The sequence below is a fragment of the Heptranchias perlo genome, chromosome 12 (assembly GCF_035084215.1).
Source record: "Heptranchias perlo isolate sHepPer1 chromosome 12, sHepPer1.hap1, whole genome shotgun sequence".
In the NCBI taxonomy this organism is placed as follows: Eukaryota; Metazoa; Chordata; class Chondrichthyes; order Hexanchiformes; family Hexanchidae; genus Heptranchias; species Heptranchias perlo.
Genome location: NC_090336.1, coordinates 17872894 through 17897356, shown reverse-complemented (window position 1 = coordinate 17897356; position 24463 = coordinate 17872894). Strand labels below are relative to the sequence as shown.

Here is a 24463-nt window from a genome sequence, read left to right as displayed (position 1 = left end):
CAACTGTACGGAATCTTACAACACCCAGGTTATAGTCCAACAATTTTATTTTAAAATCACAAGCTTTCGGAGATTATCCCCTTCGTCAGGTGAGTAGTACTATAACCTGGGTGTTGTAAGATTCCGTACAGTTGTCTTTCAGACAGACCATCAAGGAATCAGCCTGACTGAACAGCCCAGCTGATACTGCTGAGTATTGTAAACAATTTTACAACACCAAGTTATACCATTTACCTGAGGAAGGAGGAAGCCTCCGAAAGCTTGTGAATTTAAAATAAAATTGCTGGACTATAACTTGGTGTTGCAAAATTGTTTACAATTGTCAACCCCAGTCCATCACCGGCATCTCCACATCATGACTGCTGAGTAGAGCCGAGTGGAGGTCAGAGCTAGAGCTCTGGGTAGAGAGCAGGATGGAGGGAGGGGGTGGGGGTAAGTATTAGCCCTTTTGCTTGTATACCTCTGAATCCGGGAGAGGGGAGGAGAGGAGGAGGGGAGGAGAGGAGGAGGAGAGGGGAGGAGGAGGAGAGGGGAGGAGAGGGGGAGAGGGGAGGAGGAGGAGAGGGGAGGGGAGGAGGAGAGGGGAGGAGGGGAGGAGAGGAGAGGGGGGAGGAGGAGAGAGGAGGAGAGGAGAGGAGAGGGGGGAGGAGGAGAGGGGAGGAGGGGAGGAGAGGGGAGGAGGGGAGGAGAGGAGAGGAGAGGAGAAGAGGAGAGGGGAGGAGGGGAGGAGAGGGGAGGAGAGGAGGGGAGGAGAGGAGGGGAGGGGAGGAGAGGGGAGGAGAACAACAACAAAAAGATAGAAAAAAGATCTGATTTTTTTTAAAAAGAAAGAGCCACCCAGCTGCGGTTCAAAAACTTGCAGCCAATGAGAAGAAGGTCTTGACTCATGCGGCTGTCGGATTGGTGAGGAGCCGGCGCGGGGGCGGGGGGGGGGGGGGAGTTGTCCAATGGGGTGGCGGCTGGCCCGGCGCATGCTCTTTATGAGTGTGAGTCGCGAGGAGGCTCTTTCTTTCGCCGCCCGAGCGCGCGAGTGACGGAGTGAGTGAGGGAGGGAGCTCGAGCGCCTCGTCTGATTCAAGTAAGTGCGGCCGCCCGGGGGGGGCGCCCCTGCTCACCGGGAGCTCCCGACCCGGGACCCGGACCCGGTCATCACCCCGCACTCACCCCCCCCTCCCCCCCCCCCCTCCCCAGGTTATTTCACCATGAATAAAGTTTGACGGGAGGGAGAGGCCTGAGGCCTACCTGGGCCAGGCTGTGTGTGTGTGTGAGGGAGCTCGAGCGCCGCCCCGAGTGAAAGTGCGAGGCCCCGCGGCCGCCCGGACTCTGCTCACCAGGAGCTCCCGGCCCGGCCCGGTCATCACCCTCACCCCCACCCCGCTCCCCAGGTAATTTCAACATGAATAAAGTTTGACGGGAGGGAGAGGCCTGAGGCCTACCCGGGCTGGGCTGGGCTGGGAGGGAGGGAGAAGGGCCCAAGCACTCGGGAGGAGGGGGGTGGGGGGGAGGTTAGGAGACCATCGCCGGACACGATTACGGCCGGTGTTGGGCCCCCGGGTGCCGGTTTCTTTCCGCTGGTTTATGAGGAGAGAGTGAAGACGCCATTAGCCGGGAGAGCCTTCCCTCCATCTCCCCTCCCCCGCGCGGGTTACACGTGTATCGGAGCGGGTCCGGTGATGGAGGGAAGGGGAGCCGGGCGGCGGCTCCGATCCCGTCGCAGGCCGCGTGTGAGCGGGGGCCGCCAGCTCGGCCTCTCCTCCCAGGCCTGCGGTGAGGCGCTGCCCCCCCCCCCCCCCCCCTCGGGACTCTTTAATACGGGAGGTGTCGTTTCTCCCCCCCCCCCCCCCCCCCAAAAAAAAAAACCTCCACTCTATAAATTGCCTTCAGTTGTTTTATATTTTGATTCGGTTGCGACTTTAAAGCGGTTTTGAAGTCGAAGTTTGCGGTTTTCTTTTTAAACTGAAGGTATTGGGGGGGCTTTCTAACGTCGTGAGGCGGGACAGTCATTTTTTTTTTCAAGGAGCTTAATATACACGGCGTGTTATATTATTAAACGTGTGATGGTAGAGGTGGTTTGGGAACCTGATTCTGAAAGTTTGTGTTGGAGGGGAGGGGGGGGGGGGTGGTGGGGAGGGTAAGGAATAAATCTTTCCCAATACAAATCATATTTTTGATGCACACCGCCAGGAAGCAGTGCTGTGGGAGGTATGTTTATATATGGACATGTACAAAATCATATTTGTTAGGATTAGCAGACAGTTTTTACTTCTGCCTCTTTCCCACCCCAACTTTTAACAGATCTTTTACTTTCCACCCACTCTCGAGGCAGTCTCTCCCTTTTATCCCCATAATGGTTTCTGACGTGTCTCCTAGGTTGGAACTCTAGTTTTGTTTGTCTTAACTTTTCACAGTTTAGTATGATGATTTTTTTTAAATAAGTAAATCAAATCCACCTAAGAACATAAGAAATAGGAGCAGGAGTAGGCCATACAGCCCCTCAAGCCTGCTCTGCCATTCAATAAGATCGTGGCTCAACTCCACTTTCCTGCCCGATCCACATATCCCGAGAGTCCAAAAATCTATCAGGAACAGGAGTAGGCCATTCAGCCCCTCGAACCTGCTCCACCATTTGAGCACCCATGAGGACGGCCTCAACCGGGATCTTGGGTTCATGTCACGCTACATGTAACCCCACCAGCGAAAAAAAGTTATCTGTTTTTAACACAACGGGTCATTCTCTGTCTTTCTCTTCCTTTCAGATGTTTCTCTGTCTCTCTGTCTGTCTTGTGTTCTGGTCGTTTGTGTATTTGGTGGTCCTGTAGGTAACATCACTCTGTCTGAACACTTTGATTGCCTTGACAACAGGCAGTTGGAAAGATTATCTGTAATCACCAGGTATTGTTCTTTGACTATAAATGCGGTAACCTTCCATGGAATCCCACACTCGCTCACCTGACGAAGGAGAAAGCCTCTGAAAACTTGTGATTTTCAAATAAAACAGTTGGACTATAACCTGGTGTTGTAAGATTCCTTACATTCACCATTTGATAAGATCATGGCTAACCTGTGATCTAGCTCCATATACCTGCCTTTGGCCCATATCCCTTAATACCGTTGGTTGCCAAAAAGCTATCTCACATTTAAATTTAGCAATTGAGCTAAATCGATCTCAGTCTTGAATATACTCAATGACCGAACATCCGCAGCCCTCTGGGGTAGAGAATTCCAAAGATTCACAACCCTCTGAAGAAATTTCTCATCAGTCCTAAATGGCTGACCCCTTATCCTGAGACTATGCCTCCTAGTTCTAGCCTCTCAGCATCTACTCTGTCAAGCCCTCATGAATTTTATGTTTCATTCTTCTAAACTCCAGATAGCATAGGTCCATTCTACTCAATCTCTCATCACAGGTCAACCCTCACATCCCAGGAATCAATCTAGTAGACCGTTGTTGCACCACCTCTAAGGCAGGTATATCCTCCCTTAGGTAAGGAGACCAAAACTGTACGCAGTACTCCAGGTATGTTCTCACCAAAGCCCTGTACAATTGCAGCAAGACTTCCTTACTCTTGTACTCCAACCCCCTTGCAATAAAGGCCTTCCTAATTGCTTGCTGTATATGCGAGTTAACTGTTTTGTGTACAAGGACACCCAAATCCCTCAACACCAACATTTAATAGTTTCTCATTTAAAAAATATTGTTTTTCTATTCTTCCTACCAAAGTGAATAACCTCACATTTCCCCACATTATACTCCCATCTGCCACCTTCTTGCCCACTCATTTAACCTGTCGATATCCCTTTGCAGACTGTGTTCTTCGTCTTCACTTCACCTGACAAAGGAGCAAAGCTCTGAAAGCTTGTGATTTCAAATAAAGCTGTTGGACTATAACCTGGTGTTGTGTCTCCTTACATTTGTCCACCCCAGTCCATCACCGGCATCTCCACATCATGGCCACTATAAACAAATCAAAAGCTGTTTTGTTAATGTTGAAAACTGTCAGAATTTTAGTTTAACGTGCTGCCAGGCAACAACTGTCCTCTGTTCTAGCTCATAATCACTATTAGCAGATCTGGAAGTGTGTGTGGACCCATTGTGATGCCACCTATAGCCAAACGGTTCACATCTCTACACCTTTGCTGACTGCTCCTTTCCATAAAACCTAAAAATCTGCCTGTCGATTCTTGCACACAAATGATGGGCACTTGTGCAAAGTACCGGAGGACAACGGGTTTTCTTGGAACTGTGCCCCAGTGCCTTCAGGAGATGGGAAATAATTGATCTGAGGGAAAAAAATTGAAGCAGTGATTAGATGATGCAAAGCTTTATTTAAAAAAAAACAGAAGAAAGTGAAAACTAAAGTGCAGTAAGATTTCCAGCTTTCTACAGAAGAATAAGTAGAATAGGAATCATAACAGACTAGAATTTAGAGTTATATGTGTGCATGGTTCAACTAAACTTCAGTTCTTCCTCCCCTTTTAGAATGCGTTACGTCGCAGCTTACCTCCTTGCTGTATTGGGTGGCAATGAAGCCCCATCTTCAAAGGACATCAAGAAGATTCTTGACAGTGTTGGTATTGAAGCTGATGATGAGCGACTGAATAAGGTATTGTGCTTTTATACATACTCGAGCACTGAGGTTGAATGGCTTCACAGTTTCTCCTGATTTAATGCATTTTATTTGAATTCTAGGTAATCAGTGAGCTGAAAGGCAAGAATGTGGATGATGTCATCACTGCTGGTAAGTGGTCTCGTTTAAAATGTGTTTCCTTATCAGTTTCAAAATTGATTCAGTAGTGTGGGGGGGTGGGTCTGGCATTTTTGCTAAGTGAATATCTGCATGCATCATTGCTGAGACGGAAAAAAGGACAGAAACTGTGAAATGTAATCCCTATGCCACTAGTAAAAATTGTGGATGTAATTACAAAATTATTGTCTCTATAAACCAGAGGCCCTATTTATTGTCTTTTTTGTCACTTGTGATTGAGGTTACAGTAACAACTTAGATTTAGAACATTTTACAAGCAGAAAACATCTCAGCACTTTAGAAGATAGATAGACACTCCCTCTCTTTCCCCATCTCCCCCTCCCCCCGGCCTTATTCTGTAACATCCCTCATCCAAAGCACGGCTATCAGGGCTGCTGCCAACAATTCTCTCAATCGGGCTGCTTAAAGCAAGTGCAGTGCCAGAACAGGGCATCTGCAACTTATCTGGTGTCAGAACAGCACAGGTAAAACCCAGAAATTTGTGGAAGAAAATGCTGGGCAGAGTTGAGGACTGAAGACATGATAGAGAGCCTGCAACATACCCCTAAGGTAAAGAAGGAGGTAGGAAGGTGAAGTGGTTTTGGAAGAATTCACTTGGTTTGAGCTGTGGTGGAGGAGGTAAACTAGAGCTGGTGTGATGAATGGAGGAGCAGGGATGGAATTAATCCCTAGATTAAAACCCTTGGTTATCATAATAGGCTTTGAGTTGGGTCAGGTTGACATTGTCAGAAAGCTTGGGGCTGGGAGGTGGTTCGTGGAGGAAATGAGTGACAAGTGGTGGGGTGTATTTAGTACTCGAGATTTTTGTAAACCTACTTAGGTGTCAGCCATGGCTCAGTGGTAGCACTCTCACCTCTGGGTCAGACAGTTGTGGGTTCCAAGTCTCACTCCAGCGTCTTGAGCACAAAATCTAGGTGGCACTTTTGGATGAGACATAAAAGATCCCTTGGCAGTATTTCGAAGAAGAGCAGGGGAGTTCTTCCCAGTGTCCTGGCCAATATTTATCCCTCAACCAACATTACTAAAACAGATTATCTGGTCATTACCATGTTGCTGATTGTGGGATCTTGCTATGTGCAAATTGGCTGCTGCATTTCCTACATTACAACACTTCAAAAGTACGTAACTTGCTGTAAAGCAATTTGGGACATCCTGAGGTGGTGAAAGGCACTATATAAATGCACATCTTTCTTTAAATTTATGGTGCAGTAGTGTCTGGAATTTGAGGTGGTGCACCGTTCTCAGGGAGGGAATAACTTATTCTTAAGCCCCTGTTCTGTAACTGGTGTTAATTAGAATGGTCACTGTTGAGTTAGGAACATAGGAACAGGAGTAGGCCATTCAGCTCCCCGTGCCTGCTCTGCCATTTGATAAGATCATGGCTGATCTGTGATCTAGCTCCATATACCTGCCTTTGGCCCATATCCCTTAATACCTTTGGTTGCCAAAAAGCTATCTATCTCATTTAAATTTAGCAATTGAGCTAGTATCAATTGCCGTTTGCGGAAGAGAGTTCCAAACTTCTACCATCCTTTGTGTGTAGAAACGTTTTCTAATCTCGCTCCTGAAAGGTCTGGCTCTAATTTTTAGACTGTGCCCCCTACTCCTAGAATCCCCAACCAGCAAAAATAGTTTCTCTCTATCCACCCCTTCCGTTCCCCTTAATATCTTAAACTTCGATCAGATCACCCTTAATCTTCTAAACTCCAGAGAATACAACCCCAGTTTGTGTAATCTCTCCTCTTAACTTATTCCTTGAAGTCCGGGTATCATTCTATAAACCTACGCTGCACTCCCTCCAAGGTCCCATTTTCTTACAGGGAAATACGAAGGAAATGGGAAATGTTTTTCTTTTTCCTTCTCATGCTACATGCACCCTATGGCCAAGAACCAATCTCCCAAAGTGGTGGTCTGAGATTGGGAACTTGGTTGGTGCTGGGAATGTTCCTTCCCCTTTGTGAGGTCCAAAGGGCATATGTTTTGATCGGAGTTAAAGATGGGGGTTGGATCCTTCCAGTTAAACTTCTGGTGAGAGTTGGGTAGCATTAGATATTTATGCAGGTGGAAATATGAAATGTCAGGCTTAGTGGTAGCACTCTTGACTCTGAATCAGGTCGTGGTTCAAGCCCCAGGCTTGAGCACATAATCTGGGCTGAAACTCCGGTGCAGTACTGAGGGAGTGCTGCGCTATCGGAGGTCCTGTCTTTTCGGATGAGAATGTTAAACCAAGGCCTCATCTGCCCCCTCGGATGGATGTCAAAGATCCCTTCAAAGAAGAATAGGGAGTTCTCCTGGTATCCTTGCCAATATTTATTCCTCATTCAACATTACTAAAACAGATTATCTGGTTTATGGGAACTTACTGTGTTCCCTACGTTACAACCATGACAGCACTTCTAAGATATTTCATTGGCTGTGAAGTACTTTGGGGCATCTCAAGGCTGTGAAAGGTGCTATATGAATGCAAGTTTGTTTATCTATAAAATAAACAGTTGGTTGAGTTTTACATGAAAGTAATGGATTATGTTTTGGGTAACATCAGAAAGGCTAAGTATGTTGCTGAATCCCCTATAGGTGTCGTAGCCTGGCTACCAATATTTTGTTTTGTATAGTTTTGCTTCCTTGGGTTCCATGTTGATTGGTACATCTATTGCCTTTGCTAACCATACCATTTGAGTGTGCAGCTCCACATTTAAGACACTAGTTTGTTCTTTCCCTAAATGTCACTAGTGCCCACTATTGCTTGTCATTAATTTAATTATTACTTGTGCTTAACATCTGTTATGACAGGGTTTCTCAAAGTACTTTACAGTCAATAGAGTACTTTTGAAGTGCAGTCATTGTTGTAATGTAGGAAATGCAGCAGCCAATTTGTGCACAGCAAGATCCAACAAACTGCAGTGAGATAGTGACCAGATCTGTTTTAGGTCGTGTTGATTGAGACATAAATGTTGGCCAAGCGACTGGAAGAACTCTTTAAATAGTGCCATGGGATCTTTTACGCCCACCTGAGGGGGCAGACAGGACCTCGGTTAAATATGCAATCAGAAAGACAGCACCTCTGACCGTACTGAACTGTCAACCTAAGATGATTGTGTTCAAATCCTGGGCTGGGACTTGAACCTTTCTGACTTGGAGGCAAGAGAGCTACCACTGTGCCACGGCTTAAATAATGTTCGCTTGTTTTTAACATTCGGGCGAGTGCTCTTCTGAATTTACAATGTGTTGGCATTGTATAATTGTGAAATGTGAGGTGAGGCCCTTGGGAGATGATAGTGAGTAAATGGAAATTTACCATGATGCTTAAGTTCTTTACAAAAGATTAGGATATTGGGAAAGAGGGGAAATCCTGAAAATTGGTTGAGATGAGACACATTATAACAAAAGGGGGAGAATGTCAGGACCTGATGGGATACATCCAAAGATGTTTAGGAAAATTGAAGAACTAGCAGGGGCCCTAGAAATCTTGTCATGTTTCTATTGAGTGGGTGTATTCTGGAGGATTGGAGAGCAGTCATTGTAATACCCATTTTGAGAGAGAATGAACTAACTTGAACGGTTATAGACCAGTTAGCTTAATAGCGGCGGTTGGGAAAATTTGGAATTTTTAAGGCTAAAGCTGTTAAATAACTAATTGAGGAAATATTCGAAGCAGCCAACACAGATTTCCAAAAGGATGATCATGCTTAACCTTTTTAGACAATTTGGAGGCGGTGACATATATATGGGAAATGCAGTGTATGTGGAAAACTTGATTAGGTACAAAAAGGAGATGATTGGAGAAGATTAAGTGGTATGGAATTGAGAAGAGCAGCAAACTGGATTAAAAACTGGTTAGGAGGGATGAGACGAGAGGGTGGTGGTTACAGGCAGTTTCTCTGTTTGGAAATGGATAGCGGTGTCCCATGAGGTTCTGTTCTGGGACCACTTTTGTTTGCTATGTACATCAACGATTTGGATATAGGGCTCAAGGGAGTGTTGTCCAAATTTGCTAAAATAGACATTTTGGGGTTGAAATCTCATCCTTATCTCTGGATGAATTTCTTCAACTCTGTGTAATATTTGCTGTTCTGTGTAAAAGGCTTTTAATGAGATGACACTGCGCAGAACCCGGATCCATGTAGGTGGAAAACAAGTTGGTTACCTGTCATGTCACCAAAGGTTTGTAGGTTCCTCTTCTACTGTAGGTCAGCTATGTGACCTACTCCCTGTTCTTGCTGCTCTGAGGTATGGAAGCATCCTGGGGCAGATTATTAAAACAGAAAATGCTGGAAACACTCAGCCTGTCAGGCAACATCTGGAGAGATAAACAAAGTTGAGAAATGATCGATGGGTTTTCATTTCTGATTTCCATCCCCCCACCACCCCCCGGTTCCCCTGCCCCTTTTTTGTGTTCAAACGCTTGGCTTTCTCACTATGTGGCAGATTGTGGGAGCAAGTTTGTGCCCCACGTTATCTTTGCGCAGTTCATAGAATCATAGAAGTTACAACATGGAAACAGGCCCTTCGGCCCAACATGTCCATGTCGCCCAGTTTATACCACTAAGCTAGTCCCAATTGCCTGCACTTGGCCCATATCCCTCTATACCCATCTTACCCATGTAACTGTCCAAATGCTTTTTAAAAGACAAAATTGTACCCGCCTCTACTACTGCCTCTGGCAGCTCGTTCCAGACACTCACCACCCTTTGAGTGAAAAAATTGCCCCTCTGGACCCTTTTGTATCTCTCCCCTCTCACCTTTTTTTCAGTGGGCGAACCCTCGGATATATCCCCTCTCACTACTGCCGTGATGTTCTCCCTAATCAAGAACGCAACTCCCCCTCCTCTCTTACCTCCTGCTCTATCTTTCCTATAGCATCTGTACCCTGGAACATTGAGCTGCCAGTCCTGCCCCTCCCTTAGCCATGTTTCAGTAATAGCTATAACATCCCAGTCCGATGTACCCATCCATGCCCTGAGTTCATCTGCCTTGCCCATCAGACTTCTTGCATTGAAATAAATGCAGTTTAATCTAGACTTCCCTTGGTCTTTGCCCTGCTTTCTCAGACCATCTGTCCGGTCATGTTCTGTACACTCTCCCTTACTGCCTTTTGTTTCTGTCACCACTTTATTTCCCACTGACTTCCTGCATCGGTTCCCATCCCCCTGCCACATTAGTTTAAACCCTCCCCAACAGCACTGGCAAACACTCCCCCTAGGACATTGGTTCCAGTCCTGCCCAGATGTAGACCGTCCAATTTGTACTGGTCCCACCTCCCCCAGAACCAGTTCCAATGGCCCAGGAATTTGAATCCCTCCCTCTTGCACCATCTCTCAAGCCACGTATTCATCTTAGCTATCCTGTCATTCCTACTCTGACTAACCCGTGGCACTGGTAGCAATCCTGAGATTACTACCTTTGAGGTCCTACTCTTTAGTTTAACTCCTAACTCCCTAAATTCAGCTTGTAGGACCTCATCCTGTTTTTTACCTATATCGTTGGTGCCTATATGCACCACGACAACTGGCTGTTCACCCTCCCCCTCCAGAATGTCCTGCAGCCGCTCCGAGACATCCTTGACCCTTGCACCAGGGAGGCAACATACCATCCTGGAGTCTCGGTTGCGTCCGCAGAAACGCCTGTCTATTCCCCTTACAATCGAGTCCCCTATCACTATAGCTCTGCCACTCTTTTTCCTGCCCTCCTGTGCAGCAGAGCCAGCCACGGTGCCATGAACCTGGCCACTGCCACCTTCCCCTGGTGAGCCATCTCCCCCAACAGTATCCAAAACGGTATACCTGTTTTGGAGGGAGATGACCGCAGGGGAGCCCTGCACTGCCTTCCTACTCTTCCTCTGTCTGTTGGTCACCCATTCACTATCTCCCTCAGTAATTTTTATCTGCGGTGTGACCAACTCACTGAACGTGCTATCCACGACTTTCTCAGCATCGCGGATGCTCCAAAGTGAGTCCATCCGCAGCTCCAGAGCCGTCAAGCGGTCAAACAATAGCTGCAGCTGGACACACTTCCCGCAGGTGAAGGAATCAGGGATACAGGAAGGAGCCCTGAATTCCCACATCCCACAAGAGGAACATGACACGGCCCTGGGATCTCCTGCCATGACTTAACCCTTAAATTAGCTTAAGAACAACTACAATGTCAAGAGAAAAAAAAAGGAAAGAAAAACTACTTACCACTCCCTTTAAGGAGTTTACTCCTTTAAATTGTTCTCAATTTAGAGAATGTTAACTACACTAGGGACTTTGATTCACTAAAAAATAAACGCTACTTCCTATAAGACCTGCAGACCTTCCCTTTCCTTTTACTTCAGTTACTGTAGATAAGGAGAAATACTCACCTGAACCTACTCACCAATCAGGTGCCTCCCCTGTGTCGCGTCCCGATCTGATTCCTGACGTCACTTTGAACTCGGTCGCAGCTCCGCTCGGCTCAGCTCCTCTCAGCGCTCTGAAATCCCGCGTTTTATCGGACGCTCCCTCCTCTCAGCTGTTCTCAGCGCTCTGAAATCCCGCCTTTTATCGGACGCTCCCTCGGCTCGGCTCCTCTCAGCTGTTCTCAGCGCTCTGAAATCCCGCCTTTTATCGGACGCTCGCTCGGCTCAGCTGTTCTCAGCGCTCTGAAATCCCGCCTTTTATCGGACGCTCCCTCCGCTCGTCTCCTCTCAGCGCTCTGAAATCCCGCCTTTTATCGGACGCTCCCTCCGCTCGTCTCCTCTCAGCGCTCTGAAATCCCGCCTTTTATCGGACGCTCCCTCCGCTCGTCTCCTCTCAGCGCTCTGAAATCCCGCCTTTTATCGGACGCTCCCTCCGCTCCGCTCCTCTCAGCGCTCTGAAATCCCGCCTTTTATCGGACGCTCCCTCCGCTCCGCTCCTCTCAGCTGTTCTCAGCGCTCTGAAATCCCGCCTTTTATCGGACGCTCCCTCCGCTCTGCTCGGCTCCTCTCTTGAAATAGTTACCTTTGGAATCTGGGGGTTATGGTTAAAGTCGTGCAAGTATTGATGTATTGTTAACTAATTGTCTCTTCTTTAGGCAACGCCAAGCTTGCAAGTGTCCCAGCTGGAGGTGCTGTAGTTGCTGGTGCTACTGCTGGAGCTGCTCCTGCTGCACCAGCTGCTGGTAAGTGATCGATTTCTCGTGTTATTTAGGTTATTCTAACTTTAACCTGTCTATTGAGAGAGGGTAAAAATGTAAACATGGTCTGAAATTTGATGCATGGTTAACTTGCAGCTACAGAGATATAAGCCTGACAAGAAGCGCTATACACATTGCTGTGGGGAAATGTTATAAAGAAGTGCACACCAAGCATTATTGATTTGGACGAACTTTGTAAATATGTGGTATTTGGTTTTGGCGGGGGGGGTGGTGGTTGGGTTGTATTGCCTTGTTTTTTGGTTCTTAAATGAAAAAAGGACTGTAGTGGGGGCACTTGAAGTTAACACTTTAATGTTGCAATACTTAATACTGGTATATTTTTACATGGCTGGTGGGGAATAATTGCTATGGGCTTACAGGTCATTATGGGCCAAATTCCACGATCCACTGATCATCCCAAAATACCAGCATGTGCGTCTTTTGGGGCTGACTGGCTGCCAGGAGCTTACAACATTCGGCCAATATGACCACTTTCATGGTGCAGTGTATTGTAAAGCATTGGGCTTAATTGTTTCATTCAAAAAATGTCTGTCACAAACCCAGTGTTACTGGTATGGAATTGGTGGCATTGAAGAATGGCCACTCAGGTGAGGCTCCAGACCACTATTGGCATCAGTGATAACCAAGACCAACTGTAGCATGTCCACTGCTGGTCAGCTCTGCTAACTTAAAATTGGTCACTTTTTGCTGGCTCAGTTTCAATGTTCAGTTCTCTTGAGACCATAGAATTTTTTAATGTTTATTTTGCCTGTTTTATGCAGTCATATGATTTTGGGGGATTGAAGATCTTTGTTTTTAACTGTCTAAATCCTTTTTTTAAAATCAGCTGAAGAAAAGAAAGAGGAGAAGAAAGAAGAGTCTGAAGAATCAGATGATGACATGGGCTTTGGTCTCTTTGACTAAATGTAAAACTATCTTTAAAATAAACTATTCTGTGTTCTAATGGAATGTTCCTTGTATTTGTACATTGGTTTATGGGGATACATGGGTGCCAAATAGTTGATACTGGCTGTTACATTTATATTTAAAACTGTGGCACATAGCACCTTCAACAGCTCATTGGGGCAAATGCACCTTTTGGTACAGTGCCATGGAACCAGCAGGTCCCAGGTTGGATCTGTGTTGGGTGATTACAGCTGGGGTAGAAGTTGGGCCACACATCTGGACTAAGGAGGGACAAAATTAGTGTTCCTGATCCACTATAGTCTTCTGTAAAGATTCAACTTGTCTAGACACTTGAATTCACATTAAGAACCTGTTGTTTTCAGTATAGGTGAGTTTATTGCTGAATACTTTTCGACACTCAGCTGCAGCCTTGTGGAATGGTAGCATATTCCTGCACTCAGGCTTTCCGTATTCCGGTTGTACTCTATTTCTATCTCTCGTGTTACATGTAGACTGAATGTGACATGCCTGCAATGTTTTGGGAGATTTAGGTTACATAAACTCAAACCACTGACTGGTATCTGAATCTTGTGCAGTTTTTATTTGTTGTGTATATACATTGGGCCAAGTTTATGGGTCACACAGCTAAAGCTGGAGGGTGAGGGGTGAAAGTCTCACTTGTCATAGCTCATTGGACAGTTCAATGACTGAATGCTGTTTCTATCTATAGGCACAGAAGGAATTACTGAATGTTGTGGTTGGAACTGGCTAATGTCAATTGTGGGATTTTGTTTCATGTGAAGCTAAGTTCATTTTGTTCCTTGGTCTTTGGCCATTCAGCAGTGGTTGAAGGGACAAGGTAACCTGCTGCTAGGCCTGTCTTAATGTCACTTACTGGGTTTACAGAGAGCTGAGGGAAGGTGACTACCTGTTTGAAGTGCTTGGTCTCTTTGACAACTTATCCATGAGATAGATGTGAGGATGCATGACTAGGAGTAGTAAAATACAATTCAGATTCCATTAGTATTCAACTGATTTGTAACTGGGCTTCTTTAAGGAGAGCTGCTATACATGTACTGGTCACAAGATGGCACCATACTTATTTGTAGAGAACAAAATTCTGCTTGAACCAAAGTTTTTGTAACAATTGGGATCATGGACGTGACTGGTTTGTAATTGGGTAAAGTGTTTTGGATTGATTTTTCTCCCTCTGCCTCCTCTCCTGGAGATGTTGATTCCTTGCTGGGGTATGGTTCCATATGCACCATCCAATAGCTCACTTAATAGGCTATTCATGTATGAGCATCAACCACCTATTTGACTCTAGTTATACCACAGTGCAGCATGATACTGCTTGTGTTCATGTTCTGTTGAGTTCTTTCAACAAGTTCTTTGCATATTGAGGCTAATGAAGATATCATCTTGCAACCTGAGTAATTTTATCAACTTAATGTCTAATATACCAAATTTTACAATGTTACCACAGGCACACTTAGACAAACAAAATATCCTATGTTGACAAGTCAATGCAACAGGCAACCAGATTAGTCAATTTGTCTGCTCTTCCACTGGATTAGTCTGCAGTTGTTTTTCTCTTGCCTCTCCTATAGATGGTCACTCATTTTGAGGTACACTTCCATTGCTACACTTAATTAACCTTCATGCAAGCCAAAACATTTGAGTGTCAGCAGGCTTTTCAACCACTGCGATTGAGGAGACACAGCTCAGTCCAGTAATGCTTGATGTCCACACTAATGCATTTTCCAGCAGAAACTGACTGTGGTTAGAAATGTGGACCTTGGCTAATATTTCCCTTTCTTCCCCCCCCCCCCACCCTCCAAGCCTGGGGATACTGAGCTCGACTAATGTTGCCATAGTCTTCACTGGCAGAGATTGAATCTAGGAACTTCATGGTCTGTATGACTCCATACAACATGACATGGTGCATTTACCTAATTGGAAACTAAAAATTAGATTCCAATAGTACCAAGTTTAATGCTATTTGTCACCAGATCTATTATGAACTATAAATTATAATAAATATATAAACTTAGTGGATATGCATGTGAAGAAACTTCCAACAAATGGGCTGTTAATCTGGTCCAACACATCTTTGTATTACTTGGTAAGCAGGTGCTCGGAGGTGAGCACATGTGTATGAATTGAATTGTTGCTGTCTCTACTTGTTGCGTACCCTGAAGACTCAGTTCACCATTATATGTGCTCTTGAGGTCATTTCAGGGATCTGCCTTGTGAATTACAAAGTATTGTGCATTAAGTGTTACAAAGCAATATTGAATATGCAGTATTTTTGTAAATATATAATTTGTGAGGCAGACCTCTGAAGTGAATTTCTAACCTCTGCTCCAGACCTCATTACAGCCTTGGTCCAAACATGGACAAAAGAGCTGAATTCCAGAGGTGAGGTGAGAGTGACTGCCCTTGATATCAAGGCAGCATTTGAAGTCAATGGGAATCGGGGGGGGGGGGGGGGGAAACTCTCCAGTGGCTGGAGTCATACCTAGCACAAATGAAGATGGTAGTGGTTGTTGGAGGCCAATCATCTCAGCCCCTGGGCATTGCTGCAGGAGTTCCTCAGGTCAGTGTCCTAGGCCCAACCATCTTCAACTGCTTCATCAATGACCTTCCCTCCATCATAAGGTCAGAAATGGGGATGTTCACTGATGATTGCACAGTGTTCAGTTCCATTCGCAACCCCTCAGATAATGCAGCAAGACCTGGACAACATCCAGGTTTGGGCTCATAAGTGGCAAGTAACATTCATGCCAGAAAAGTGCCAGGCAATGACCATCTCCAACAAGAGAGAGTCTAGCCACCTCCCCTTGACATTCAATGACATTACCATTGCCGAATCCCCCACCATCAACATCCTGGGGGTCACCATTTATCAGAAACTTAACTGGACCAGCCATATAAATACTGTAGCCACAAGAGCAGGTCAGAGGCTGGGTATTCTGCGACGAGTGACTCACCTCCTGACTTCACAAAGCCTTACCACCATCTACAAGGCATAAGTCAGGAGTGTGATGGAATACTCTACTTGCCTGGATGAGTGAAGCTCGACAACATCCAGGACAAAGCAGCCCGCTTGATTAGTACCCCATTCACCACCCTAAACGTTCACTCCCTTCGCCACCGGTGCACAGTGGCTGCAGTGTGTACCATCCACAGGATGTACTGCAGCAACTTGCCATGGCTTCTTCGATAGCACCCCCCTAAACCTGCGACCTCTACCAGCAAGGAGGACAAGAGCAGCAGGTACATGGGAACAACACCACCTGCACGTTCCCCTCCAAGTCACACACCATCCCGACTTGGAAATATATCGCCGTTCTTTCGTTGTCGCTGGTTCAAAATCCTGGAACTCCCTTCCTAACAGCACTGTGGGGGAACCTTCACCACACGGACTGCAGCGGTTCAAGAAGGCGGCTCATCACCACCTTCTCAAGGGCAATTAGGGATGGGCAATAAATGCTGGCCTCGCCAGTGACGCCCACATCCCATGAACGAATTAAAAGAAAAAGGGTACCATTCTGGCTGTGTTGCTTAAAGGAAGGGATAATGCTGGGCCAAACCAATGCAGAGAAGCTCAATGTACTGATCTAGAGAATAGTAAATGATAGGTTTTGAGTGAAAGTCAGTTTCTACCCCAAAGGGGAAGAGGGACAATCAGAGTTGTCCCTGTCTGGCCCATTAACTCAGGTGTGGGGGTGGGGGAAAAATACTACAGATGCTTAAAATCAAACACGCAAAATGCTAGAAACTGGTCAGGCAACATCTGTCAAGAAAATGCAAGTCAGTTAATGTTTTGGGTACAAAGCCGTAGAACTGAAAGATATAACAGCATTAAACAAAGGTATAGAACAGGGAAAGCACAATGACCATCTCAGCTGGCATACCTATCCCACATTGCCAGTACCTACTGCCAGACAGAAACTGGAAAGCTTCTCTAAGGGGGAGGGTACAATGCAAGACATAGGAAGATGACATTTATCCATTAAAAAAGTCTAGGGGGTGACGATTGCACCTGAAAGTGTCACTATTGCACCTGATTGGCTCAAATATTGTTTTCATGAAATGCCAGCAGATCACAACAGAAGAGGTATAGAACATAACAGAAGTGGGATTGAAAACTAGCATGTATTAAACATCTACCAATAAGAGAGCCAATAAAATTACTTGAAATGTTGTTTGAAAGTTGTTTCAGTTACCGTATTACTTTCTCATTAATCTGCAGCAAGTACTAAATTCAAGACTTCTAACATTAAATAGACATACATTATAAAAATTACAAGAAAATGTTTAAAATTACCCCTGATGTATCTAAGCCCAGCCCACCTACCCTGGTAAAGTTCGGAGCATTGATGACAGTGAAAGCCAGGAAGCCATTGTTAGGACTTTGAAGGTACTTTTATTTTGTACAAATGTAAAGAATAGAATGTTGAACTCTATCTAAGGTAACTTTGACAGGAAAACCATCTAATTAACTATATTCAGAGGGTTATTCATACAACTACAAGTTACACTGAATTATTTATTTAACTGGTATATGAATTTCTTAAATCTATTTGTCCACTTGCAATGGGTGAGGGAAACATTTCTGTACATTTTTATTTTTTCTGTGACCAATGCCATGGGAGATTAATACATAAACTCTTGTACCTAGTATTACACAAAAAAAATGATTAGCTCAAATTTCCCAGGAAGCAATCAAAAACAAGTTCTCTGAGCACATCTCTCAAACTTTTGTTCCCAAATCTTTGCAATGGTTTTGTGCCCTATATTAACTCGGTATGGCCCCTTGTGATAATTTAACTTGCAACAGTGTAACCTCCAACTCAGTGAGCAACACTGCTTGTAAGTCCATAACTACAGAAAAATATGGACTAAATTTTTAGGATAGTGTGTGTACCTGGCCCCAGATTGGCAGACCGTGTGGACCCCTGCAGACTTGTATGTGAAAATGTCTTTCTTTGGCTAGGAAGGCAGTGAGGCGACCTGTTCCCAGGCCTATGCGGTTCTTGAACATCAACAACTCAAGAAGCCAGCCTGGAATGACTCACTCCCTGGCTTTGACTTCTTCTAATAAATAAGGTTGATACCATGTGGCCAATAGATTTGCTATCAGTCTGCCTTTTGAGTGGGTGGAAATTTCTAAAATGTAAACTGAACTCCAAAAGTCTTGTGATGTGTGGGCATTAATTATTGAAGTCTTTACATTTTTCAATGAATTTTTTAATCAGCAATAAAGCAACCCTCAGGATTCAAGCCATGATTCCACCTACTGACCCTTCTCTATCCTGTCCAGTTTTAGACTCGGCAAAAGTTAAATTTGTAGCTCCCTATCATGGGTACAAGCCTACATCTTACCATTCTGTGCCCAGCTTAATTGTACGGTGAGTTACTACAGACCGCTGTCTCACACATCTTACTAGTTCAAGGGAATTGTTTGATTCCTCTCTTTCAAATTATGAACGCAGCAATACCAACGAGGAGGTGTCAGTGAATAAAGTAGAAATATTTGTATGTGTTTAGCACCCTATCAAAGCGCTCACACAATGAATTTGGAAATCAAGTAGGCAAAAGTGGTAGGAATTCTGCACCAGTAGCATTCCATATACCAAATGAGCCAAGTTGGTACGGTAACTTTTTTTAATCAAATCACACATACGAAAAGAATTTTTAATTGGGGATTTAAATCATGTGAAGTTTGACCTCTAATAAAGTTAACTCCATTTTAATTCATCCACCCAGAATGTTTCTTGTTACCATCAGATTTCAGCACAAAATCTAGGCTGACACTCCAGTGCAGTATTGAGGGAGTGCTGCACTGTCAGAGGTGTTGTCTTTCGAACAAGATGTTAAACCTAGGCCCCATCTGACCTGTCAGGTGAATGTAAAAGATCCCACGGCACTAATTCAAAGACGAGCAGGGGATTTCTCCCCGATGTCCTGATCAATATTTATCCCTCAACCAACAACACTAAAAAAATTATCTGGTCATTATCACGTTGCTGTTTGTTGGGAACTTCCTTTATGCAATTTGGCTGCCACATTTCCTATATTGCAACAGTGACTACACTTCATAAGTACTTAATTGGCTGTAAAGCACTTTGGGATGTCCTGAGGTTGTGAAGGTTACTATGTAAATGCAAGTCTTTTTTCAACCTCAAATTATCTGTGTTTTATGTGCACAAATGGGTTGTTACCTACTTACACTTCACAGAGAAGAGTTCCAGACAGATTGCCTAATAGGTTTTTACCAACCACAGACAAGATGCTTCACTTTTATCTATCCATGATGAGTCTGTGTATTTTTATTCCATGGGCAACACTGACATTTTACATTTAATGCTCATCTCTAGTTGCCCTGAGGACGTTATCAGTCAACAATATAGTGTGGGACTGGAGTCACATGTAGGCCCGACTAGGTGGTGATGTAAAGTTCCTCCTCAAAATGCTTTAGTAAACCAGCTGGGTTATTACAACAATCTGGCAGCTTTCATGGTCATTTTTTTCTGGTGCCAGCCCACAATTTAAATTTATTGATCTCAATTTCACAGCTTGCCATGTTAGGAACTCATTACGTCTGGGTTACTAGTCAAGTATCATAACCATAGTCATTATTGAAAATCTACTGAGATGCCTCCCATCAAGAGTGGGTTGGGTTTAACCAAAGGCAACAACACTGCAAATCAGCCATATTCTTTATGGCTGCAAAATAAAAAATTCCTTTCCTTCCCTTCCCTCCTCTCCTGAAGGTGTTGACTCCTTGCATGGAGACAATTCCATGGGCTCTGTGCATCCTCTAGTAGCTCACCCAAGCTTGATTACCAAGCTACCTTAGTGGCTGTAGCCAAGCCCCCTAGATTAAAGGATCCAAAAAGGGGCTGTCAGAAAGGTAAATAAGGCATTGTGATCAACCCACAAGGAGCAGCAGAGAGTCTGGGGGCCAGCTGGCTGCTGTTTTTGTTAGCAGCCAGAAGACACTGAAGCTGGTGGGAATTAGGCCTACAGCAACATACAAGTTTCCTCTCCGAACCTGGGGCAGCCGTCCATTCCCAAAGGCACTTTCATGCTCGGATAAAAGTCAGGGCAAGCAACTGGGCTGAATCTGGATGAATGTCTTCCAGGCTTATCTGCACCCTAGTCAGGTACAGTGTAGCAGTGCATTGTCCAACTTATGGTAAGGCAGGGAAGAAGGGGTTGAGAAAAATTATCGCCAGTGTGTTAGGGAGAGAACAAATGATAGAAGGTGACAAATTCATCTCAGTCAAGATGGGAGTAGAAGTATGGTAATAGGCCTTAGCACCCTTTGGCTCAGGAGGGCAAAAGAAACAGGCAAGGCTCCTACTCCTAAATGCTATCCAATTCCTACAACAGGGCTGGAAAGGAGGGCAGGCCCAGGTTTGGTAGGATGATTTCATTCCATCCATGGTTAAAATAGCCTGTTGACACTCACTGTCTATGATCACATGTGAAGAGTAACCACAATGGTGAGGTATTGGGAGGCTAGACCTTCAAAAGTGGTGCAAATCACTCTTGTTATAGTGCCCTCTTCTTTCCGAGGTTCACCAATTTTATAATTTCCGCGTGGGGTTCAGAGCAGCGCAGCAATCAATCATGCAGTTGTAAGTAGCTTGTCAAGTCGTTTGAATTCCAATTGTGTTCTGTTCCAACCTCTAGAAAACCTGGGAACTTTGGCTGATTATTTTCTTTGTTAAGAGAATGGCTCTATTGCTGTCTTGGGCGAGACATAGCCTCGCAACAAGGGATGGCTGCCAAGTTAAATTGTCTGATAGCCTCTACGTTGCATGTGATTATGCCAAGGTGCTCAGCCACAAGAAGGATATTGCTGATCATGAAATCCGGGACCAGATCTGTGTGACTGCCAAAAGGTGTGCTCAATGGTGTCCAATGACTTCCATGCATCAATGGATGAAGTCATAAACAAACTGACACTACATCCTGTCATTCACTGATGCACTACGCAAGGTCTTCTTAAGTTAAGTGGGAAGTGAAGGAAAGCTGTTAATTGAAAGCTGACAGCCGCTAAAGTAATACTTGAAGCCTCTTTGAAACAGTTGAGAATTGCTGTCAAGGTTATTTATGATGTAGCATGTTGTGAGATTAAAAAGTTCACTAGAGATATGAAGAGAAATCGGTGTGTTGGTGTTTATCTACAAAGAATTACACAAAATTAGTTAAAATTTATTGTCAATCATGGTCAAAAGGTTTCCTCTGAGTTATAGCACTGATAATCCATTTTACCTCAACAAATCTGTTTGGACATCCTTGGTGTCTAGGGAGAGCGTTATACTGAGTTGGAGGAAGGACCAATCTGCATGGAGGTTAGGAAAAATGGTAGAGAGTCCTTCCCAAGTAAAAGGCCTTAACGAACTAGTTTTCTAGGAGGGAGTGGAATCTACATTGGGCCATCTAGCTAATGGTAGGGTCACGGACATGGACAATATTATTGCCAAATTCATGAGAGTTGTTCCAGATGTGGGTGGGGGGACTTTAGTGGTCTTAGAAGTCAGTGCCGAGAACCAGTGACTTGTCTTAGAGCTGGCCATCTGAGGCTGATGAATAGGATTCTGTTTGAGACAGGCATACCCTTGACATCCCTGGGTACAATTGTGATCCACAAGAACGGGGATCCAAGTGGGATCAAAAACTAATGAGAAATGTCGTGATCTCATTGGCCTTTAAGGTGGTTCTTTGGTCCATTGTTGCCATACATTTTGAAGCACTGGAAGCTGTTCTTTGAAACTACGGTGACAAAAAGCATTGAATCATCTGGTCCTTTTTGTCTCTCTTTGACAAGATAATGACCAGATTATCTGTTTTTGGTGATATTGGTTGAGAGATAACTATTGGTCAGAACACCAGGAGAACTCCCCTGATCTTCTTTAAATAGTGCCATGGGATCCTTTATACCCACCTGAGTGGGCAGAACAGGCCCCAGTTTAACACCTTATCTAAAAGACCCTCTGTACTGCGCTGACCTATCGGCCTAGATTATGTGCTCAAGTCTCTGGAACAAAAAGTCTTCACAGGCTTCCTTCAGCCCATATGCAATATTCAGGACCAAACTGAAGTCCATTTCTGGCAAAAAAAAGAAGAAGGAGGGCTCCAAGCTACACTGACCTGTCATTCAGCAGCCTGAATGGGGAGTCAGTCTCACAGCAGGTGCAACTCTTTGCCAAAGTCCCTCATATCAGGATCTGATTTAAGCACTGAGGAGTAAGTCTGATATGTAGCTTGGATTGAAGTCAAGGTAGTTGGCACATTGCAAGCTATCCTGCTTAGGTCCTTTACCATTCTAAAGGAAGATATCTGTCATATAGCTGACAAGTACACTCTTGCCAAAACAAATGCTGACCATGAAAGCTACCAGATTAAACTCAACTGGTTCACTAATGTCATTCTGGTGTGACACTTGCCAACCCTACCTGGTATGACCTATACCTGTCTCCAGTCCCACACAATGTGGTTGACTCTTAATGCACTCAGTACCACTAGAGATGGGCAATACTGCCTTGCCACAGTCACCCACATTCCCAGAACAAATTTTAAAAAGTCTATGCCTAGGGCATCATTAAGTTTGTGGAATTGTTACTTTTTTCATGAATGAGGAGCATAGGGAATTGACTAGCACAGATCCTGGCAACTGGGATACAAAGAACAGCAAAGGGTGACAAAACAGATACTAAGAGCTACAAAAAGGGAGTATGAAAAGAAACTTGCAAGGGATATCAAAATCAACATACATTTTTTTTAGGAAAAAGAGGTTGGTCAAGAGTAATGTGGGCCCCTTAAAAACTGATAATGGTGATATTGTTAATGAAAATAAGGAAATAGCGGACATGTTAAATAATTACTTTGCGTCAGTATTTACAGTAGAGGAAGGGGATAATATGCCGGATGCGCCAAGGAAACTAATTTTGAATGGGGGCAGGGACTCACCATAATTAACATAAGCAAATTAACAATAATGAAGAAAATAATGGCACTAAAGAGTGACAAATCCCCAGGACCAGAAGGGTTCCAGGGTTTGAAAGGAAGTAAGTGAGAACACTGCAGATGCCCTAACAATAATCTTCCAAAGTTCTCTCGATTCAGGAACCATTCCTTTAGATTGGAAAATTGCACATGTCTCTCCGTTATTTAAAAAAGGTGAGAAAGGGAAACCAGGGAATTATGGACTAGTTAGCCTAAAATCTGTTGTCGGGAAATTACTCGAGTCTATAATTAAGGATAGAGTGACTGAACACCTTGAAAATTTTCAGCTGATCAGAGAGAGCCAACATAGATTTGTAAAAGGTAGGTCATGCCTAATGAACCTGATTGAATTTTTTGAAAAGGTGACTGAAGTAGTGGACGGGGAATGTCTATGGATGTTGTTTATATGGATTTCCAAAAGGCATTCGATAGAATCCCTCATAAGTGACTGTTAGCTAAAGTTGAAGCTCATGGAATTGAGGGCAAATTATTGACTTGGTGAGGAAATTGGCTGAGTGGCTGGAGACAGAGAGTAGGGATATTGGGCAGGTACTCAAATTAACAGGATGTGACTAGTGGTGTCCCACAGGGATCTGTGTTGGGGCTTCAATTATTCATTGTATTTATTATCGACTTCGATAACGGGATAGAGAGGCACATATCCAAGTTTGCCGATGACACAAAGATAGGCAGCATTGTAAGCAGATGGAAGCATAAAATTACAGATTGATATAAGTAGATTAAGTGAATGGGCAAAACTGTGGCAAATGGATTTCGATCTAGGCAAGTGAGCGGTCACCCACTTTGGATCTAAAAAGGATAGATCAGAGTACTTTCTAAATGGTGAAAAGCTTGAAACAGTGGAGGTCCAAAGAGACTTAGGAGTCCATAGATCATTAAAATGTCATGGACAGGCACAGAAAATAATCAAAAAGGCTAATGAAATGCTGGCCTTTATATCTAGAGGATTAGAATACATGGGGGTAGAAGTTATGCTACAACTATACAAAGCCCTGATTAGACCACACCTGGAGTACTGTGTTCAGTTCTGGGCACCGCACCTTAGGAAGGATATATTTACTAGAATGATACCTGGACTCCAAGGGTTAAATTATGAGGAGAGATTACACAAAACAGGGTTGTATTCACTGGAATTTAGAATGTTGAGGGGTGATTTGATCGAAGGCTTCAAAATATTAAGGGGAACTGATAGGGTAAATAGAGAGAAACTATTTCCGCTGGTTGGGGAATCTAGGACTAGGGGACATAGCCTAAAAATTAGAGCCAGGACTTTCAGGAGTGAAGTTAGGAAACACTTCTACACGCAAAGGATGATAGAAGTTTGGAACTCTCTTCTGCAGACAACTGTTAATGCTAGCTCAATTGTTAATTTTAAATCTGAGATTGATAGATTTTTGTTAACCAAAGGTATTAAGGGATATGGGGCTAAGGTGGGTATATGGAGTTAGGTCACAGATCAGCCATGATCTCAGTGAATGGTGGAACAGGCTCAAGGGGTTAAATGGCCTACTCCTGTTCATATGTTCTTATATTCCTATGACAGATAGCACCGTAAAAACTGTATTCTGTTGTTTCATGTACTTTATGTAAAATAAACCAGTTTGTTGGTT

At 44.3% G+C, this 24463-nt stretch overlaps 1 protein-coding gene across 1 annotated transcript; it reads left to right on the top strand.

Moving 5' to 3' along the window:
• Positions 1 to 967: 967 nt before the first annotated feature.
• Positions 968 to 12864, top strand: LOC137327853 (large ribosomal subunit protein P2-like). The gene is made up of 5 exons (XM_067993715.1): positions 968 to 1078; positions 4481 to 4604; positions 4691 to 4739; positions 11799 to 11885; positions 12748 to 12864. Exons 2-5 carry the CDS (start codon positions 4482 to 4484, stop codon positions 12822 to 12824), a joined length of 336 nt encoding a protein of 111 aa, XP_067849816.1. The 5' UTR covers positions 968 to 1078; position 4481; the 3' UTR covers positions 12825 to 12864.
• Positions 12865 to 24463: the final 11599 nt, after the last annotated feature.